A 19410-nucleotide genomic window follows, 5' to 3' on the forward strand; every position below is an offset into this window, starting at 1 on the left:
GCTGCCCAGAGTGCTCCACCTATTTTTTCAATCCCTGAACCAGGAATTGCCCATCTCTATGCAAGTCTAACTTCCCTCAGAAGGCATCCCCTGCCCACTCCATCCCTTGCCCACTCAATTCAATCAGTGATTTCACAAAGTTCATATACTATGTGCTAAGAATAGGGAGTAAGAGACTTTCCCAGTCTTCAGGTTGCTCACAGCTGGAGGAGACAGGATGTGATCAAATACGATGCATGGTGATAGAGGAGGTCAGGGAAGGCTCAGAGGTGATGAGAGTGGGTAGGGTCTTGCAGGAAGAGGCCAGTGTGATAGGAGTGCCTAAGATTATGCAGCCTATAGGCTATTAGCTGAAACTGGGACCAGAACTCTGGCCTCCCAAATATACACTAAGCCGAGGTTCTTCATTTTGATACCTGAAAACTCCTGAGGGCAGGAAGCACATCCTATTTGTCTACACTTGTCCTTCCCACACTTCCTCTCCCGCTCCTCCCTTGTGCTGCTCATACTAGGTGCCAGGCACATGAAGCGCTCGCTGTCGTCAAATCCAAGAGGTAAAATACGTGCATGGAGGAGCAAGGAAGGACTACTCAAGTCCCAAGCCTCCTCTCAACTTTCTTTTCCGGAAAATCCTTTCATGAAATCATAAACAAGGAAAGGGGACTAAAGGGGGCGGGCGAGTTTAAGGGAACACTGGCGTCACGGGGGCTCTAGACGACGAAAAGGGAAAGCTAGGTTTACGTTCAGGCGTTGGGTCCCCGTGATCTTGACTGCGCCCCGCGGTACGGCCAGGTGCGCACTGATGGCGCGCACAAGCAGCGCGGGCGCGGGGCGGTGGTGGATTGGCAGGGTCCGCCCCGCGAGCTGCGGGCTCCGCCTCCGCCTGTCCCTCTAGTCCCGGTGCAGCTGCTTCCGGGCTCTGCGGCTCCGGGCGGATCCGCGAGGCCGCGGCCCGGACACTGGGCCCGGGAGAGGCTGCAGCGCCTGGACGCCTGGCTCCCCAGGCAGGCCCGCGCTTTGCCTCGCAACCGGGATCTCCGAGGACATCTGCGGCCTGACCTCGCGGAGACCGAGTCTCAGCTGCGTGCTCAGGGGCCGGTGGGGCCACTTTATAGCGTTCACAGCCCTCTGAATCAAGGGACGAACGTTGCTGGCTGGAGTTTGCCGGATACCTCTTCCCTCACTCACCTAACAGGAGACTTCTTCCTGAGCTGCCTTAGGGCAGCAGTTCAGGACTCTCCCGCTCCGGAGCACCTAGGACCCAAGGCCACCTTCCTTCCTTCCTTCCTTCCTTCTTGGATGGAGAACCTCCTCCCCAGTTGCTGGGGCACCTTGGGGCGTAGGCTTGGTGAGTGAAACTTGGGGTGCTGCCTGCTGGGAAAGAAACCTGGAAAACAGGGAGGACACTGGGGGGGTGACCCAGGCTTTGTCAGATCCTGAGACTTTTGGAATCTTGTGTGCTGGGTGGTGGTGGTGAATGAACTTGGATGTGCCTTCCTTTACCTCAAAACTGTAAAGGAAACAAGCCGCTGGACACACTTGAGGCTGCATGACCATCCAGGGAAGTGGGGAGCCACTTCTGAATTCAGAGTAGGACTCACCAGCAGATACCTGTTCTTCTGAGCCTGAGCAGACTGTGGCTTCTGAGGAAACCCTCAGCCCCCAAACCTGAGAGTCTAAACAGTGCCAGGAAGCAGCCCCAGAATTTGGGGGCTCATTACACACCCCAACCATGTTCCTGCGACAGCTTGGTGGCTGGCTACCTCGCCCCTGGGGCCGCTGGAAATCAACGAGGCCTGACCTGCCCGCCCCAGAACCCAGACGGATGGACAGCTCCTCTGAGAATTCAGCGAGTGACTGGGACAGTGCCCCAGAAACCATGGGAGATCTGGGGCCTCCGAAGACCAAGGACTCAGGTGCACAGAGGAGCTCTGGGGCTGCTCCGGAACCAAGCAGGGAGTCCCAAGTTGAGCAACTGGGGTGCAAAAAAATGGATTCTCTCAAGTGGGACGAGACTGTCTCTAGCACTCAAGAGTCTGGGAGATTGGAGGCTGGAGAGACCATTCTCAAACTAGGATGGGATCCTGTGGACTCAGGTGGCACCAAGAAGCCTGGTGTGTCCCCTGAAGAGGGACTGAGCCTCCCTGGGCCTGAAGCCCCAGCGGAAAAGCCTGGCCAGTATCAGAAGCTGCTGGGCTGGCTGCGGGGGGAAACAGGTGGGGGAGCAGGGGCTCCCTACCAGTACCTGGGGGACCCAGAGGAGTGCCTGCAGATCTCCACCAACCTGACCCTGCACCTGCTGGAGCTCCTGGCCTCAGCCCTGCTAGGGCTGTGCTCAAGGCCCTTGCGGGCAGCCTTGGACGCATTGGGCCTGCGTGGACCGCTGGGCCTCTGGCTGCATGGGCTACTGTCCTTCCTGGCTGCCCTGCATGGGCTCCATGCCGTGCTGAGCCTACTTACCGCTCACCCCCTGCACTTTGCCTGCCTCTTTGGTCTTCTACAGGCCCTGGTGCTGGCTGTCAGCCTCCGGGAGCCCAGTGGGGATGGGGAGGCCACTGACTTGGAGGGCGAGAAGTTGGGGAGGGAGGGTGAGGAGCAGAGGGGAGACCCAGGAAAGAGGCTGTGACCACGGGGTGGGGTGTGGCCCAGCGTCCCACCCTCAGTGGGTTGGGAGCAAGGGTGAAGATAGTGTGGGGGCACGATCCACATTGTAAGCACAGGGACCTCAGGGATGGGGCAGAAACCCCAGAGTATGAGGGCACAGAGGCCCCGCCCCCCTTCACACACAGGAGAACTGTTTAGGGTGTCTGTGTTTATGGACAGTAGGGGCATTGGCCTTGAATTCACCAGCTGTTGTTAATTTTTGCTTTTACATTTCTCCCACTTCCAGTTTTTTTTTTTTCCCACCTCCGCTTTTTAAAAACAAACAAACAAACAAAAAAAAGTGTGGTGGTGGAGAATAAAGACTAAAGGGTCTTCTCTACCTTTCAAAACTCTCCAGGGGTGGAGGAGACTAGAGGCAAGACAGACAGACCTCTGGGTGGGGTAAGAGGGTGGTTGAGAGACTCAGGGGATCCTGTGGATCCTGTGATCTGTGCTATCTGGGAAAGAGTGGCACTGCTAGGTGGGTGGATTAGGGGGTCTGGATGGGGTTCCCACAGGTGATGGGGAGCCTGCAGGGGGGAATCTGGGTGTTCCTAGGAGCCAGAGGGAGTGGGGATGGTGCTGGCAGTGTTGGCAGGAGGGCCAGCTCAGAAGGGCTGGCAGCTCATAGGCAGTATGGGGAGCACTGGAGTTTGCAGACCCCACTGGGGGGTTGGCTTTGCTCACTCAGCAATAAATGTGTCACACCAAATCCTAAATACACCACTAAAAGTGAGAGTTACTGTCACTCAGTGTCCTTCCTGACGCCGTCCAGCTGGGGGCTTAGGTGGTAGAAGGTCCAGAGGGAGTACTGAAATGGGGGGAGTGGGACTGATGTTGGGAGACAAACCCCCAAATGAGATGAGGATTGAAAAATCATCTTTATTCTTGAAAGGGAGTTAAGAGTCTCCAGCTTCTCCCCCCACCACAATCTCAGTTCCTACTGTATCCATCTGGAGGGCACAGATGAAGCCACAGGTCAGTTACTGGACAGCTCACAGGTCTCTGGTGGGAGGAGGGAGAAAAAAAGAGGATGAAAAGGAAGGAGACCCAGGGAGAGAGGCAAAGTTGATGGTAATGGGATGAGGAAGAATGTACTCCCTCATTCCCCCATGTCAGAGAAGGGGTCTCTGAGGGCTTTTTTCCCTACAGACCTCTGCCCCCTGTCTGACCCTCTGCCCCTTTTATCCACTGCAAACTCAGAAACCTCTCTTGAGTATCCCAGAGCCCATCCTGGCTCCCTGTGGTGCCATTGCAGTCTGTGACACAAATGGAAGTGTCAACACAGCCAATGTGATGATGTCGGCCTTTGGCCATGCCCTCTGGTGACATCACTTGAGTCCCTTTCATCCAGCACTCACAGAAGACTTGGTGAGTCCTAGTTGTTTTCTGTGGGACTCTACCCCCTCACCTTGATTCCTGGGAGTCAGTAAGAAGGCCTTAAAGTCGAGGCAGGAGGTCAGGGACTGGAATTCCTCCACACAATTCTCGGGAGGGTGTGGTGAGCGATCTGGAAGAGCAAGGCAAGGCCCGTGAAAGCCTGTGCTTCTCAGCACCGCCCCTGCTGAGGCCCTCACGGAAGCACGCAGCCCTTCCTGAGATGATGTCACGGAGCCCAGAGAAAGGGGCTATATTGCCCCCCGGCTCCCGCTTCCCCCCAGCACTTCCTGCCTGGCACCCTCACTCACTGTAGAGGAGGAAGCGCTGGTAACCCTGGCCTGTCTCTTTCAGCATGATTCCGCCTGGGCATGTGCTGGAGAAGAGCTTGGTCTTCATGTCAGGGCGGCCTGTCAGGGTGGGTGGGGCAAGTGTGAGGACTGAGGTACAGAAGCAAGCAAGCCCAGGGGGCTTGAGGAGAGTGAGGGCTGGAGAGAACCAACCTTCGGTTCTGAGATCTGTGCTCCCCTCAGACAGGTGGTAGATCCATTTCCGGGGCGCACAGAGCCCATTTTTCCTGCAGAGGTGGTGGTGACAAGGAAGAAAGACTGAGTGACACCTCAACCGCTCAGTACCAGCCTCTATTTACTTCATCTTATTCCCTCTTGAAGCCTGGATCCCCTTGGGTTTCAAGCTACCAAGGGATGATTAGGTCCCTATCTCTCCGGAGGGAAACTAACAGAGCTGTTGAACTCAAGTGGACCAAGAATAATGGATATGCCAAAGAGCCCAGCTCTTTGTGGGTGGGTGCTCACACTTTAGGCAGAGACTGTACCTACTGCTGCCTCTGCCTCCTCACCACTCACGTGCGGATGGTAGCTCGAAGCTGGAGCTGCATGGGGGCAGAGCCCACGGCCATGTTGAAGACAATGTTGTCCACAGGGTCAAAAGTCGCCAACTCCTCCTTGGTGGGAGCTGCCCCTGCGATAAAGTACCACCGGCCCAGATGGGGCTCTGGGAACTGGAGAGACAACGAGGGGAGCAGAAGAAGGTGGGTCTCACTACAGAATCCATCCAGCCTCTTCATCAGTCAGAATGACAATGCTTAGGGGTGAAGGTGTTGGCTGCCTTTTTCCAACTGAGGGTTGGATCCATGACAAGGAGTCATTAAATGACTTTTCCTCTTTGTCCCTCCTCAGTAAACCCCACCTCCCAATTCTACGTGTCTTTACATTGATGGCCACGTACTAATATTTTTTTTAACTTCTTGCTTTCATCATCACAACACCCACACCCTCTTCCTCCCTTCCTTTCCCAGTGTGGCTTTTTGGTCATCCTAGGCCACTTCTCAAGGGCCCCCAACCCCCAACCCGGCAACGCTTCCCACATTCTCAGTCCATACCTCTTTCCCATCTAGTCCTTCAGTTGTCAGCTGACTGTGCTCAGGGCACTGGTAGATGGAGTTAAGGAGAATGCCATAGAGGTAGAGTAGAGCTGCCCAAATTTGGTGGAACATCTTCAGGCAGGAGGGAGCTGGGGGTCTGCGTGGAGTGGCTGGTGCCTTAACTGCTCTCCCCCTTGCCTCGTGGACTGGCTGCTCAGTCCACTCTGCTTCCAGCCCCCTTGCCTCGACCCTTGGCCCTTTCACCTGCTAATGAGTAACTTCAACCTTGTTTTCCAACCCAAGCCTGGATTACTTACAGTGTTTGGGACTTCCTCCCCATCTTCTAAATGCAACTACTCCACAATACATCCTGGCATGTCCAGGGTCTCCCAGGAATTAAGAGAGCTGAGCCCTCCAGGTAGGCCTGTGGTCTTTCAACCCATATCTGAGCTGGGATATCTGCTGTGCTGTGCAGCACTGAAGACAAGTGGATTGATTCTTTCATTCGCTCACTTAGCAAACTGTTTTTGAGTTCCAGCTGTTGGCCAGGAACTGGCTAAGCCCTGGGAACATAACAATGAATAAGACACAGTCCCTGGCCTTGAAGAAGTCAGTCTACAGAAAACTAGCTGTATAAACAAATCATTGCAGTACAACCTGGTAAGTGCTTTAGAACAGGTATGAACCAGGTGCTGGAGCATGGTGGATGGGAGGCTTTCTCTCTGAAGCTGTTAATTGGGGAAACTATATGTACACCCCCCAGAAAAGTTTGCTGACACATGAGTTCATTCACTCAGTGTTTATAAGTAAGAGACTACATAATCTAGTGGTTAAAGAGAACAGACAGTGGCGTCAGGCAGAGTGGGTCCAAACCCTTAACTCTACTTATCGATCTTGGATAACTTTATTAACCTTTATGCCTGTTTTTTCATCTGTAAAATGAGCAAATCATCCATCTCATAGGACTAAAAGAGCTAATGCACATAAAGCCCATGGCAAAGGCCTGCACCGAAGTCCAAAATAAATATTCGCTATAATTAATAGTAGTGTTTGTAAAGTACTTATTAGTCTCTGGTGGGCATTAAGTTCTCAAGTAACGGAAGGTAGGGAAAGAATTGTCAAGAGGCAGTCATTGGGTAGTGAGTGCCAAGTGGGTGGAGCAGTTAATGTAATGGAAGGTGTGGAGCTTCTTTTATAAATTGTTTATAACCCACAGACTGCCATAAAGGTTTGTTCTGAGAGGTGAGGCTTGCTATGGGTTTGCAATTTAGTTAAAAGAATAAACTTTGGATGATGTGTATATGAGGGTTCGTTATTACTGTTTTGGGATAATGTTTGACATTTTTAATAAAAAAAACTAAGATACAAGTTATTGTGGCAGTAAAGTAGAAGTGATTGACCCAAGGGAGTCTGGTAGGCCTGAATTTGTCAGTTCTGCCACTGACATTCGCCTAGGGGTACTCACCTGTAAAGTGGGTATAATAGTTATCTCAGATGTTGAAAGCCTTTTAAATATGACAGTACGTGAAACCCTCAGCAAACTGGCTGGCACAAACTAGGGGCTCATGTACAGATGCTTACTAGAACTCTTAACTGAAACAGTACTGGGACTTAGGTATAAACTACGAATCCCAGAAAGGATGGGCACCAGAGGCAGGCACACTGGAAGCAACGGGTCTGGCTGGAGTGGCAGCACCGCGGGGCCCAGGCCGCTGCCCGAGGGGCTGGGGGAGAAGAGGACAGAGGAACGATAATCTCCCCGGACCTCCGGCCCGCAGAAGCCCTTAGGCGGCCCTTTCAATTCCCCAGGGTCAGAGTCTTGTGTTTCGGTCCAGTGTAATTCTATTTGCTCCCAATTCCCAAACTCGGAGGCGTCCTTTTTTAGACAAAAGTCCTGAAAGGCAGTAAATCCTTAGCTTCTCCAAAACATGGCGTGTCCCCTCGGCCGCACACCGCCGGGGAAGAACATGGCGCCACAAAACGCCCACCGGGCAAAACAGAGGTCAAACCCAACGACGCCACCACACGCAAATCAGCTCGAGAGCCACCTCCAACCGCCTATGGAAAGGGTGACTTCCGGAAGCGCCGAAGGCGAGGCGCAACTAGGACGATGGTAAGAGGAAGACAGTATTCTAGGTGGCCAGGACAGTGCCGCCTCAAATTCTCTGCCGGCCAGGATTTTAACATAGATTAGCGAGGCACAATCCCCAGTCTCCAAACTCCAAGATCCATATAACTGTTCAAAGCCGTTCTCGAGGCAGTCGAAGAGTCCCACCTGATAATTTTTTTTCAGGCATTTATAGGGTCCACCACAACCCTCTACTGCTTAAGCGCGCGCACGTAACAAATGGACAGCGCCGGCGGGGGTGGGGAGATGCCTAAGTGTGTACGCATGCGTAGTGCGACGCACGCAAGCGCAGTACGGTCCCCCGGGCGACGGCGGCGGCGGCTCTTCGGGGTGCTCGGCTCCTTCCCATCTAGGCCGGCCCCGGCCCGTTTAGCCCCCAGGAACTCACTATTTGGGGCCGCGGACTTTCTCGTCGTGCCCCACAAAAGTAAAGCTTGGGGACCTGGGGGGAGCCGGAAGTACCGCCTCGCGATCCCCAAATACTGTCGGAAACGGAAGTGGCCATCGGAGGCAGGTTGGCGGAGGCAGGTTGGCGGAGGCCGGAAGTGACGGTACAGTGGGGAAGTCGGGGGCGGAGCTGCGGGGTTGTGGGGTGTGTGTGTGTTTGGTGTGTGTGGGGGTGTGTTTGGTCTGTGTTGGTTGCGTTGCTCTGCTAGAGCACCGAGGGTAGGTGGAAGAGGGAGGCAGTCAGCTAGCAGAGCTGGCCCACCGTGAGTGTCCGTCATTTCGGGTCTGTGGCGACTTAGGCGGGTTCGATGGGCGTGGCGTGGCGTGGCGCGCGTGCGCGAAACCACTTTCTCCGCAGAGTCTGGCGCGACCCTCGGTCTCTCGTTGTCCCAGGGTTTGCCGACTTCTCGGGCCCTTGTTTTATCGCGACCAGTGATGACACTGGTCTTGTGTTTCCTTTCTTCTCTGCTTCTTAGTCCGACTGGCCCTCCCTTATTGTGATTGGCATCGTGGAGGCCCTCCCACCTGCCGTCCTCCAGATCCCTGTGCCGTCGATCTGTTGCCCTTTGTGTTTCTCTCCCTGTGCCCCGGAATCTGAAGGGGAATGGGGGAGGGTGTGAGTGTGTGTGCCTGTGTGAGAGAAACTCTTTAGGTATTGGGGCGGAGTCTCGGGCCGGGGAGGCTTCCGGGTATATAAAAATCTGCTCTGGGCGACAGCGGACCTCCCTCATAACATTCTTCCTTAGAGAGCTGTCGGCCATGGAGCCCAATGATAGTACAAGTACCACTATGGAGGAACCTGACAGCCTGGAGGTGCTGGTGAAGACCCTGGACTCTCAGACCCGGACCTTTATTGTGGGGGCCCAGGTGAGACCCCAGTACTTCTGGGAGACACCCATTAACTGTTCCTCTTATAGGTTCCTTATTCTGAGAGAAGAGCCTAGTTTTCTGGTTTTCACATTTTCTTTCATTGATTCCTTTGTTCATATTGTAGCCAGAACATTTTCTGATGTTTCCTCTTTGGTTTTTGTTGGGGAAGGCAGATTTTCTTTTGCCTTACTCCACCTGGATAAAACTCAGTGCAGAGAGAAACAAGGAAGGAGGAGTCTGTATTCCAACATCATAGATGAACCCCAGCCCACAGGGAGAGACACAGCTCCTGCCTTTGGGAAAGGAAAGAGAACACACAGAACTAAAATACAAATGTGTCTTAAAAACAAAAACTGGTGACATCTGTACTGTGTATTTAAAGGATAGAAATCAGATCCTGTAATGCTCATAATGCAGGTAGAGCTCTAATAGACAAAATTTTGAGGTGGTTAATTTATAGTTTTAAAACACGGTGTTACATGTATTTAAGGAAACCGTATAGGCTTGTGTGGTTAGGTGTATGTAAACAGCTTGGTACTCCTTAAGAGTCAGTTGTCTAGTTAGGAAAAATGTTTTTCTGGCTTGCCCCTTTTTCTTTCTTCTTGCTTGAGTCTGCCTTCCTTAATCTGATTTTCTACTCCATCTTCTTTGTCACTGCTTTTATCTTTGAGATTACAGTGTTGGTATCGTTCTGTGTTTGGGGAGGGGTCACTGGTATCTTTAGACACACACACTCCTTTGGGAGCCAGGCAGAGAAGGAGAGAAAAGAATGTCAGTTGACTTTTCTGATTTTCAACCTTGTAGTTTTGTCCTAGGTTTATAACCTGAAGTTCCTTATGTTTATTGTATGTATATTGACAGGTGTTGCCTTAGTTCAGGGCTTTGCACAATAATTACCTCACAATTAAGACAGGCAGGTAGTGATTTTATGATGGGATGGTTTTTACCCCTCACAAGTCGGTTGTCCCTCTGCTGTCCTTCCTTTTTCTTCCATTCCCTGATTCCTATTTACATCTCGTCTTCCTTACAGATGAATGTAAAGGAGTTTAAGGAGCACATTGCTGCTTCTGTCAGCATCCCCTCTGAGAAACAGCGGCTTATCTATCAGGGGCGAGTTCTGCAGGATGATAAGAAGCTCCAGGAATACAGTAAGGGGGTGGGGGAGGCAGTTCAGAGCTGCCGCTGCTGTTCAGAGGGATGAGCTGAGGCCGTGGGTTTACCTGATCATACAATGTTTCGGTGTATATCTTTTTTTCTGCAGATGTTGGGGGAAAGGTTATCCACCTTGTGGAACGGGCTCCTCCTCAGACTCAGCTCCCTTCTTCAGCGTCTTCTGGAACAGGGTCTGCCTCAGCCACCCATGGTGGGGGACCCCCACCTGGTACTCGGGGGCCTGGGGCCTCTGTTCATGACCGGAATGCCAACAGCTATGTCATGGTTGGAACCTTCAATCTTCCTGTAAGCTTGTGTTTCACATGGGAGGGTTTTTCTGGGGTAGTTTTGGTTGTGGTAGCAGTCAAGAGCTTATAAGACAGGCGTCTCAGTCTTTAGATTGGGTTTGGAGGGCCCTGTGGTCTGATGATGGCCTCAGTGTTTGAAGAGATAGGGGGTGGGGCTCCAGAGAATCAGTTGGAAGTGCGGGGGCCTTAGTATTTGACTTCTCCCAGAACAACTTCCCTTACCCTTTCCCCAGAGTGACGGCTCTGCTGTGGATGTTCACATCAACATGGAACAGGCCCCGATTCAGGTATCCTGAGGCCTGGGAGGGTCAGGGAAGGGGATCTGGGAGAAGGAGGCCATGAAGTGGGGGCGGATCTGGCTGAGGAGATGGCTGGGACCTGGTTTAATAGGTGGTGGAGCTTGTGGCTTATCTCAGACCTGTCCTGATCTTCTCTCTCCTGTTGTAGAGTGAGCCCCGAGTACGGCTGGTGATGGCTCAGCACATGATCAGGGATATACAAACCTTACTATCCCGGATGGAGGTGAGTGGGCAGGGCTGGCTAGGGTCTGTCTGTCTCACTGCATCCTCCCTACCCCTTTTCTCTCAGCCTAGGGGTGGGGGCATGACTGGCCACATCCACTGGATTCTCCCCTCCTAATCTAGTCTCTTTGCAGTCTTCATACTTTCGGAAAGAAAAAGTATCTTTGTGAGGCTGTTTCATCCCTGCCAATTCTCTAAGTCCCGGGTATCTGGGCAGTTTGTTGCAGACTTGTCAGATGATTCTCATGGCATGTTTTTTCAGTTAATTCCATTTCAGTTAATTCCATGCTTTTCTATTCCTCGCTTATCATATTTGATACTGGGATGGCCTAATTTTTTTAGTTTGCTTTTGCAACCAGTGGCCTTTCCTTCTTTTCTCTTGGAGGTTAAGAAATCAGAGGCCATACTTTTTGTTAGTAATTTGTTTGGAAGTATCATAGGTATTCATCACGCATCTAACTTGTGTAAGTCTTAGGGAGTTGCTAGGGAGTCAGGTGTAGATGCAGAGCCCTGCCTTCAGGGAGCCGAGTTAGCGCATTCTCCACTCAGTCTGCTTTGACCTGAGTAATTTTCTGCTGCTGTCTCATCTTGCCTTTGGTGTCCTGACTCTTCCCCACCTTCAGTGCCGAGGGGGACCCCAAGCCCAGCAGAGTCAGGCGCCCCCACAGACGCCAGCTGTGGCCTCGGGGCCAGTAGCCTTGAGCTCTCCAACATCAGAACCGGTCGAAAGTGAAGTGCCTCTTCGGGAGCCCATGGAGGCAGAAGAGGTGGAGGAGCGTGCCCCTGCCCAGAGCCCGGAGCTCTCCCCTTCTGGCCCAGCCCCAGCAGGCCCAGCACCTGCCCCAGACACAAACACACCCAAGTGAGAGATGGAGGGAACCTTTTGGGGTAGGAGTGGGTTGGGGATTCTAAGTGAAGTATGAGGACCAGGGAAGGTCTGATGGGAGAGGAAGGATTGCTTAGGGATTATACCTGTAGAGTTAGTGTTGAGGGGCAGGGAGGGGCTCCAGTGTAGGTAAATGGGGTTAGGCCTGGCCGCTGAGCCGGAAGCACTGGTCTCCCTGGGGCAAGGAAATCCAAGTGGTGCTTCCTGAGCCTGAGCGAGATTCTCTCCTGAGTCCACACAGGCCCCGTCTGTTTTTTAGGGTTAGTGTTTTGCCATTGTAGGTACAGGATTGTATGGTGGGGAGGGTGGAAGCAGTTTATTTTCCTCTTCCTATCTTCCCCTGGGTGAGGTTAAAGAACGGAAGCTCCGCCAGTTCAGGAAGGGATTGGGCCAGGGGTCTGGGAGGCCAGGAAGAGGTAGGGCAGATATGGTGAGGTTGGGAATCTGAGGGAAGCCTTGGCTCACTGCCCCTTGGGGTTGCCCACAGCCATCCTTCCCCTGCGGAGTATGTCGAGGTGCTTCAGGAGCTACAGCGGCTTGAGAGCCGCCTCCAGCCCTTCCTGCAGCGCTACTATGAGGTTCTGGGCGCCGCCGCCACTACAGACTACAATAACAATGTGAGCCCGCCCACCCCCTCGCCCAGTACTCCCCAGTGGGGCAGGGAGAAATGCAGATCACCCCTTCCCCCCGCAGAAGGCACTGCCTTCGACAGAATAGCTGCCCTTTAGATTTGGAAGGAAGTGATCTTTTCCTCCATGACAGAGAAGGAGGATCTTTTTCTCCCTGACATCTTTATGATGGCCACTGTCACTGTCCTCGCACCCTCTTGATCCCCTCAGTGAGTTATTTAGGAAGTTTATAAAGTAAGGGAGATTAGCAGGTGGTAACTGATTCATTGTAGGGCTTATTTTATCAGGAAGCTGTTAACGTGTATAAAACAGAATTTACTTGCAAAGATGTGGTCTACACAGAAGCTTCTAAGCACGTACTTGAAGAAGTAGAGGACGTGAGAACGTGATAATTTCAAGAAGGTGCTGTCTTTGTTAGCGAGGTGGATTCTAGCCTAATGTTTTCCGCCTTTCTGTGTTTGGCCCCGGGGAGTACAGCAAGAGGGCCGTGAAGAGGACCAGCGCTTGATCAACCTGGTGGGGGAGAGCCTGCGGCTGCTGGGCAACACCTTTGTGGCGTTGTCTGACCTGCGTTGCAATCTGGCGTGTGCGCCGCCGCGTCACCTGCATGTGGTCCGGCCCATGTCTCACTACACCACCCCCATGGTGCTCCAGCAGGCAGCCATCCCCATCCAGGTGGGTTAGGGGAGTCTGGCCTGAGGGAGAATGGAGGGCTGTCAGTGGAACGATCCAGCATAGCTATTGGGCTCAAAAGAGGTTAGAAGGGGAGCATACTTTGGAAACGTGGTGACGCACAATGAAGGAGCCTTTAGAAGTACAGTGTGTCGCGGGGTGCTCTGGGTTAGGCTCTGGTGTTTTTCTCACTTCTGCCCCATCCATCTCTATCGTCCAGATCAACGTGGGGACCACTGTGACCATGACGGGGAATGGGACCCGGCCCCCCCCGACTCCCAGTGCAGAGGCACCTCCCCCTGGTCCTGGGCAGGCCTCGTCCTTGGCCCCCTCTTCTACCACCGTCGAGTCTTTGACTGAGGGGGCTCTCCCGCCAGGACCGGCTCCCCCGCCGACCGCCAGCCACCCAAGGGTCATCCGGATTTCCCACCAGAGCGTGGAGCCCGTGGTTATGATGCACATGAACATTCAGGGTGAGTTAGGAAGAGTCGCTGGCAGAGAAGAGCAGCGCGACGTGGGAGGTGGGGTTGGCGCTGAGGTGTGAGGGCGCCAGGTGGGGAAGGGGAGGCCAGGGCTGATGGCGGTGGCAGGGGGATCGAGCAGAAGCTCTTCTGGTTGGTGTGGGGGGGCGGGCGGCAGGAAGAACTACTTGTCCTCAGGGAGCTGTTTGCATGGTGAAGGGAGTGTCTCCTCCTTGGCTAGATGGAGTGAAAGGCAGGCTTTGTGGTCGGGGGAGTGGAAGCCTGAAGCACGCCGATATCAGGAGGATACAGTCAGGCCTTGGCCCTGCCTGTCTCAGGCCCACTCTCTCTGTCTCCTTGCCCAGATTCTGGCACACAGCCCGGTGGAGTTCCGAGTGCTCCCACTGGCCCCCTAGGACCCCCTGGTCATGGCCAGACCCTGGGTAAGAGTGAGGGCATCAGAGCAGGCTGAGCTCTGGGTAGAGAAGGGGTAGGGCCAAGTGGGTGGGTTGAAGGGGGTCCAGGTTCAAGGTTACATCAGACCCACCCCCCAGGCTCCACCCACATCCAGCTGCCCTCCCTGCCCCCTGAGTTCATGCACGCCGTCGCCCACCAGATCACACATCAGGCCATGGTGGCAGCTGTTGCCTCCGCGGCCGCAGGTAATGACCTGAAAGGGGAAGCCTGGGAGGTGGGGCCTGGACCACGGTGGTGGGCATCATCCACTGGCAGGCCGGGGCCCGGCCCTCAGCCCTCTTCGGTCTCTCCCCTCTGCCACCCACAGGACAGCAGGTGCCAGGCTTCCCGACAGCTCCCACCCGGGTGGTGATTGCCCGGCCCACCCCTCCACAGGCTCGGCCTTCCCATCCTGGGGGGCCCCCAGTCTCGGGGGCTCTGGTGAGTAGGGGTGGGGAGTTCCACTGGGGATGAGTGTGGGGAGAAAATTCTATGGTGGGGCATGGAGAGGCCAAGACTGAAAGCCTGCCTTTCTCCTCCCCCCTCAGCCGGGCGCTGGCCTGGGTGCCAACGCCTCTTTAGCCCAGATGGTGAGCGGCCTCGTGGGGCAGCTTCTTATGCAGCCTGTTCTTGTGGGTGAGTGCTTGTTCTTCCCCACTTCAAACTGAGGAGGTTTCCCTGGCTCTGAAGGCTGATGCTCCCTTCCCGGTCTCCTCACTGGCACTTCCCAGTTCTCTCCATATTCCTTTGTTCTTGCTTTCCTACTGGGAAGACCAGAATGGAGATGCTGTGGGGTCTTGATTTTCTTGAGATTTCAACTTTCCTCTTTTGGCCCCTATAGCTCAGGGGACCCCAGGAATGGCTCCACCTCCAGCCCCTGCCACTGCGTCAGCCAGTGCCGGCACCACCAACACAGCTACCACAGCTGGCCCTGCCCCCGGGGGGCCTGCCCAGCCTCCACCTCCTCAACCCTCCGCCTCTGATCTTCAGTTCTCTCAGCTCCTGGGGAACCTGCTGGGGCCTGCAGGGCCAGGGGCTGGAGGGCCTGGCATGGCTTCTCCCACCATTACTGTGGCGATGCCTGGTGTCCCTGCCTTTCTCCAGGGCATGACTGACTTCTTGCAGGTGAGTGGCTGGCTTGCTCCTCACTTCACCCTTCCTATTCCTGGGCCCAGCCAGGCACTGGAGTCTTGTTGCCATTATATTGCCGCTTGGAAGGAAACTTGGGAATTTATTGACTCTGAACCCTCCATTTTGGAGATGAGGAAAACAGGGCTTGGAGAGAGAAGCATAGTAATTTGGGTCACTGCTTTCTGACCTAACTCAATCAGAGGGAGAGAGGTAGCTGCTCAACCTGACTCTACTCTGGAGAAGCTACAGTGTGTATTCTGCTTTAAGGTGCAAAGACTGGAATAGAGCTCCACGTCTTCCAGACCCCTGTTGATTTGTGCCTTCCTGATGCCCTTTTATGCCCTTGTCCCCATTCTCACTTTGTCTTCTGTTCTTCCTTCCTTCTCTGTGGGGCAGGCGACACAAACAGCTGCTCCACCACCTCCGCCACCTCCGCCCCCACCCCCGCCTCCGGCCCCAGAACAGCAGACGGTGCCTCCACCAGGGTCCCCCTCTGGTGGCGCAGGGAGTCCTGGAGGCCTGGGTCCTGAGAGCCTGCCGCTGGAGTTTTTCACCTCGGTGGTGCAGGGAGTGCTGAGTTCCCTGCTGGGCTCCCTGGGGGCTCGGGCTGGCAGCAGTGAAAGTATCGCTGCTTTCATACAACGCCTCAGTGGATCCAGCAACATCTTTGAGCCTGGGGCTGATGGGGCTCTCGGTGAGCAAATGGGGGTGCCTTGGCCTTCTCTAGGGAGGGGCAACCAGGGGACGGTAGATGGCCTTTGTTAGGGGTATTGTCAAGGTGGGGTGAGGCTAATGGGCAGGTCGGGTGGTAAAGGCCGCTGCTCCCTTCTGCCCCTGTCCCTAGGATTTTTTGGGGCACTGCTCTCTCTTCTGTGCCAGAACTTCTCCATGGTGGATGTGGTGATGCTTCTCCACGGGCATTTCCAGCCACTGCAGCGGCTCCAGCCCCAGCTGCGATCTTTCTTCCACCAGCACTATCTGGGTGGCCAGGAGCCCACACCTGGTAACATCCGGGTAAATGAAGACCTTGGGCCCAGAACTCTTCTTCTCACCTTCAGTTCCTTATTCCTAACTTTGTCCGTTGCCTAAAGCTGTGACTGCCCCAGCTCAAGCCCTGGGCTTGGTTGGGGAGGAGGGGGAAGTGTCTTGAGGGGTGTGGGACTTGGTTCTAAACTTGTGCTGTTCTCTTCCCCCCACACCGCCCCCCAGACGGCAACCCACACATTGATCACGGGGCTAGAAGAATACGTGCGGGAGAGTTTTGTGAGTAACCCTTCTCCGTCCCCTCCTCTCCTGGCTCTGGTCAGGATAGCCCATGGCTCCCAGTCTCTCAGGGCTTCTGATTTGGGGGTCTTTGTGTGTTTTGTCTCTCAGTCTTTGGTGCAAGTTCAGCCAGGTGTGGACATCATCCGGACAAACCTGGAATTTCTCCAAGAGCAATTTAATAGTATTGCTGCTCACGTGATGCACTGCACAGGTCAGGGGCTCGCTGGGCCCAGGTGAATGGGGCATGTTGGATGTGCAGGGCTGCTGGGTGCCAGCATTCCGTCCTTATTTCTCACCCACAGACAGTGGATTTGGGGCCCGTTTGCTAGAGCTGTGTAACCAGGGCCTGTTTGAATGCCTGGCCCTGAACCTGCACTGCTTGGGGGGACAGCAGATGGAGCTTGCTGCTGTCATCAATGGCCGAATTGTAAGCATCACCCAGTCCCAGATTCCCAGCCTTTTGTTTCCTCAGGTTTCTGTTTTCTTTGGTATCCTGCAGTTTTCTTTTCTTTTTCTCAAAACTGCCATCCTTTACTGTTTGGTACCTTTCGAAAGCTGTTTGAGGGTTTTGTGTTCCAAGTCTGCTTTCTGCCCCCCAGCGTCGCATGTCTCGTGGAGTGAATCCGTCCTTGGTGAGCTGGCTCACCACTATGATGGGACTGAGGCTTCAGGTGGTACTGGAGCACATGCCTGTAGGCCCTGATGCCATTCTCAGATATGTTCGCAGGGTTGGTGATCCCCCTCAGGTAAGGGACCTGATGGGCTATGGGGTCAGGGGACTCGAAGGAACTGCAGAGATCTGAGAGGGCCTTTTGTGGTGGTCTCCTTCTCTGTCCTTTTGCACAGACGCTTCCTGAGGAGCCAATGGAAATTCAGGGATCAGAGAGAACTCCCCCTGAGCCTCAGGTACCAGGGAGAGGTCGAGGAGCCAGATAATGTGGAGTGGAGGGCTGGGGCCGGAAGGGCTGGAGGCTGAGAATTCTGAAGCCTGGGTCTTCCCACTGTCTGACTGCCAGCGGGAGAATGCTTCTCCAGCCCCTGGGACAACAGCAGAAGAGGCCATGTCCCGAGGTCCGCCTCCTGCTCCTGAGGGAGGCTCCCGAGACGAGCAGGATGGAGCTTCAGCCGAGACAGAACCTTGGGCAGCTGCAGTCCCCCCAGTGAGTGTCAGGAGGTGGTCCAGTGGGCTAAGGCAGCTGAAAGTTGTGGGAATGACTATTTTCTTTTTTCCTCCCCAGGAATGGGTTCCTATTATCCAGCAGGACATTCACAGCCAGCGGAAGGTGAAACCGCAGCCCCCACTGAGCGATGCCTACCTCAGTGGTATGCCTGCCAAGAGACGCAAGGTTGGTTTGCCTCTTCCCTGAGGATCGCTCTTTATCTGAATTCCCCTGTTGTGCTTAGAGTCAGACTAATTAGAGCTGGAAAGAATTCTTCCTAGTTTAGTCCCCTGATTTAATTGATGAGGAAACCTTTCTGGCTCAGACTTGCTCACGGTTGTTGCCCCACACTTTTATATTAGTCTGTTTGTCAGCAGTCCTTGTCATCCCTCAGTTGCCCAATCCCCATGTGTCCAGGGCCCATCGTCGTTAAGGTGGGCTTCCTCTTGTGGACTAGCTAGCTGTGAATACTGGGTGGCTTGACCCGTTCTGCCCCTCTTGTTTTGAAGACTAAGTCCAGCACATTCAATGGTGTTTTTGGCCAGAGCCAAACACAATTAGGAAGGCATTTCTGCTGTCAAAATGACACATGGACTGTTTCCCTTCTCTCCGCTAGCATGGAGACTCAGTGGTTGACTCATGGAAAGGGTGAGCTGGGTGGTGACATTGGATCTGATGTTGAGCCTCTTTTCCCTTTCAACCCCATCCCCCAGACGATGCAGGGTGAGGGCCCCCAGCTGCTTCTCTCAGAGGCCGTGAGCCGGGCAGCTAAGGCAGCCGGAGCTCGGCCCCTGACGAGCCCCGAGAGCCTGAGCCGGGACCTGGAGGCACCAGAGGTTCAGGAGAGCTACAGGCAGCAGGTGCCCCCACCTTGAAGCAGCATAGGGATGGTCTAGTGGGAGGGATTGGGCTAGGGTCCCTCTTCCCTGGATCCCTTCAGAGATGAACTGGTCAGTCTGGGGCTACCACTTGGTTTTAAAATGTTTTCCCCTAGGGGCATCTGGGAAGGCTCAGTGATGCCATATTGGGCTACTGGACAGTACATGGCTGGTGGGGAAATGTTAGCTCCTGAGGGGTGACTTCTGTGTGCTTGCTGGGATCCTAGGGGCTGGGCCAGTACCACTCCAACCTGCTTTGCTCTCTCTCTCTCTCTCTCTAGCTCCGGGCTGATATACAAAAGCGACTGCAGGAAGACCCTAACTACAGCCCCCAGCGCTTCCCTAATGCCCACAGGGCTTTTGCTGAGGATCCCTAGCTCTTTGCTCCATAGCCCTCCATCATCAGGGGACCATTTCTCCCCTCTTCCTTCACAGTATTTAAGAAATAAAGTCAGATTTTCCTGGCTCTTTCTTTTGGTCTCTAAATTGTCTTCGTTAAGTAGTCTAAGCCCCTTAATCTTCTATGAAGTTGGTTTTATAAATTAATCCCCAGGAACCCACCTATACTAGACAGCTTTTAACATTTCACCATGAGCAGGTGTGCAGTACAAGTGTACAAGCCTGTTGTGAGGTCAGCCATTTTCAAGGAAAACTGTAAATGAGATGAAAGAAACCTACATCCTAGTACGTGCTAGGATAGGGCTCTCAAACCATTTAATTGCCAAGCAGCTGCAGACCTGTAGTCTTGACTAGCATGCAGTGGTACCAGTGTTAACCAAGTTTGACTCTGGTAGAACTGTTCTACCCTGTTCAAGGAGCCCAACCAAGTTCAAGCTCTGTGCCTGAACACATGTGACAGCTATAAAAGCACTTCCTTTCTTTGTAGACATGACCAAAGGGACACGTGGCTGCAAATTCTCTGCTGTCCCTTCCCCCTTTTAGCTAGTTTGTGCTGGGCAAATAGAACGTGGCAGAAACCTAAGGACAGGTTGTAAGCTTTGCAGCTTCTGCCCAGACCTCTTGTAACACTGACTCAGGGAG

General features: G+C 54.0%; 3 protein-coding genes across 5 annotated transcripts; 2 read left to right on the forward strand and 1 right to left on the reverse strand.

Annotated features, from left to right (window-relative positions):
* Positions 1-1489: 1489 nt before the first annotated feature.
* C10H6orf47 (chromosome 10 C6orf47 homolog) lies at positions 1490-3385 on the forward strand. The gene has a single exon (XM_065886045.1). It carries the CDS (start codon positions 1733-1735, stop codon positions 2624-2626), a length of 894 nt encoding a protein of 297 aa, XP_065742117.1. The 5' UTR covers positions 1490-1732; the 3' UTR covers positions 2627-3385.
* Positions 3386-3515: 130 nt separating this feature from the next.
* APOM (apolipoprotein M) lies at positions 3516-5626 on the reverse strand. The gene is made up of 6 exons (XM_065885862.1): positions 5423-5626; positions 4887-5041; positions 4524-4597; positions 4332-4430; positions 4055-4153; positions 3516-3648 (listed from the first exon to the last, which is right to left on the reverse strand). Exons 1-6 carry the CDS (start codon positions 5534-5536, stop codon positions 3623-3625), a joined length of 567 nt encoding a protein of 188 aa, XP_065741934.1. The 5' UTR covers positions 5537-5626; the 3' UTR covers positions 3516-3622.
* Positions 5627-7786: 2160 nt separating this feature from the next.
* BAG6 (BAG cochaperone 6) lies at positions 7787-18835 on the forward strand. Of its 3 annotated transcripts, XM_065884782.1 has the most exons (26): positions 7821-8083; positions 8726-8846; positions 9880-9997; positions 10111-10307; positions 10543-10596; positions 10757-10831; positions 11454-11692; positions 12204-12333; positions 12823-13020; positions 13238-13490; positions 13844-13921; positions 14033-14140; positions 14263-14375; positions 14483-14570; positions 14776-15059; positions 15462-15759; positions 15910-16079; positions 16275-16328; positions 16440-16542; positions 16634-16758; positions 16931-17077; positions 17178-17237; positions 17348-17491; positions 17570-17677; positions 18205-18351; positions 18651-18835. In XM_065884782.1, the coding sequence occupies exons 2-26, from the start codon at positions 8739-8741 to the stop codon at positions 18744-18746; spliced, it is 3495 nt and encodes a 1164-aa protein (XP_065740854.1). In that variant the 5' UTR covers positions 7821-8083; positions 8726-8738; the 3' UTR covers positions 18747-18835. The 3 variants fall into 3 exon arrangements, with proteins under 3 accessions (XP_065740857.1, XP_065740856.1, XP_065740854.1); XM_065884785.1 differs by lacking the exon at positions 14033-14140 and having other exon boundaries at positions 7787-8046; XM_065884784.1 differs by lacking the exon at positions 14033-14140 and having other exon boundaries at positions 7811-8083.
* The last annotated feature ends 575 nt before the right edge of the window (positions 18836-19410 follow it).

Source organism: Phocoena phocoena, chromosome 10 (genome assembly GCF_963924675.1).
Source record: "Phocoena phocoena chromosome 10, mPhoPho1.1, whole genome shotgun sequence".
Lineage (NCBI taxonomy): Eukaryota > Metazoa > Chordata > Mammalia > Artiodactyla > Phocoenidae > Phocoena > Phocoena phocoena.

Excerpts from the sequence above, each read along its gene's own strand:
- C10H6orf47 (XM_065886045.1), top strand. The coding sequence starts at position 1,733 with ATGTTCCTGCGACAGCTTGGTGGCTGGCTACCTCGCCCCTGGGGCCGC.
- APOM (XM_065885862.1), bottom strand. The coding sequence starts at position 5,536 with ATGTTCCACCAAATTTGGGCAGCTCTACTCTACCTCTATGGCATTCTC. Across the intron at positions 5,042-5,422 it reads AAGGACTAGATGGGAAAGAG|TTCCCAGAGCCCCATCTGGG; the intron begins GTATGGACTGAG and ends TTGTCTCTCCAG. Across the intron at positions 4,431-4,523 it reads CACAGATCTCAGAACCGAAG|GCCGCCCTGACATGAAGACC; the intron begins GTTGGTTCTCTC and ends CCACCCTGACAG.
- BAG6 (XM_065884782.1), top strand. The coding sequence starts at position 8,739 with ATGGAGCCCAATGATAGTACAAGTACCACTATGGAGGAACCTGACAGC. Across the intron at positions 9,998-10,110 it reads TAAGAAGCTCCAGGAATACA|ATGTTGGGGGAAAGGTTATC; the intron begins GTAAGGGGGTGG and ends TTTTTTCTGCAG. Across the intron at positions 14,141-14,262 it reads TGTTGCCTCCGCGGCCGCAG|GACAGCAGGTGCCAGGCTTC; the intron begins GTAATGACCTGA and ends TGCCACCCACAG.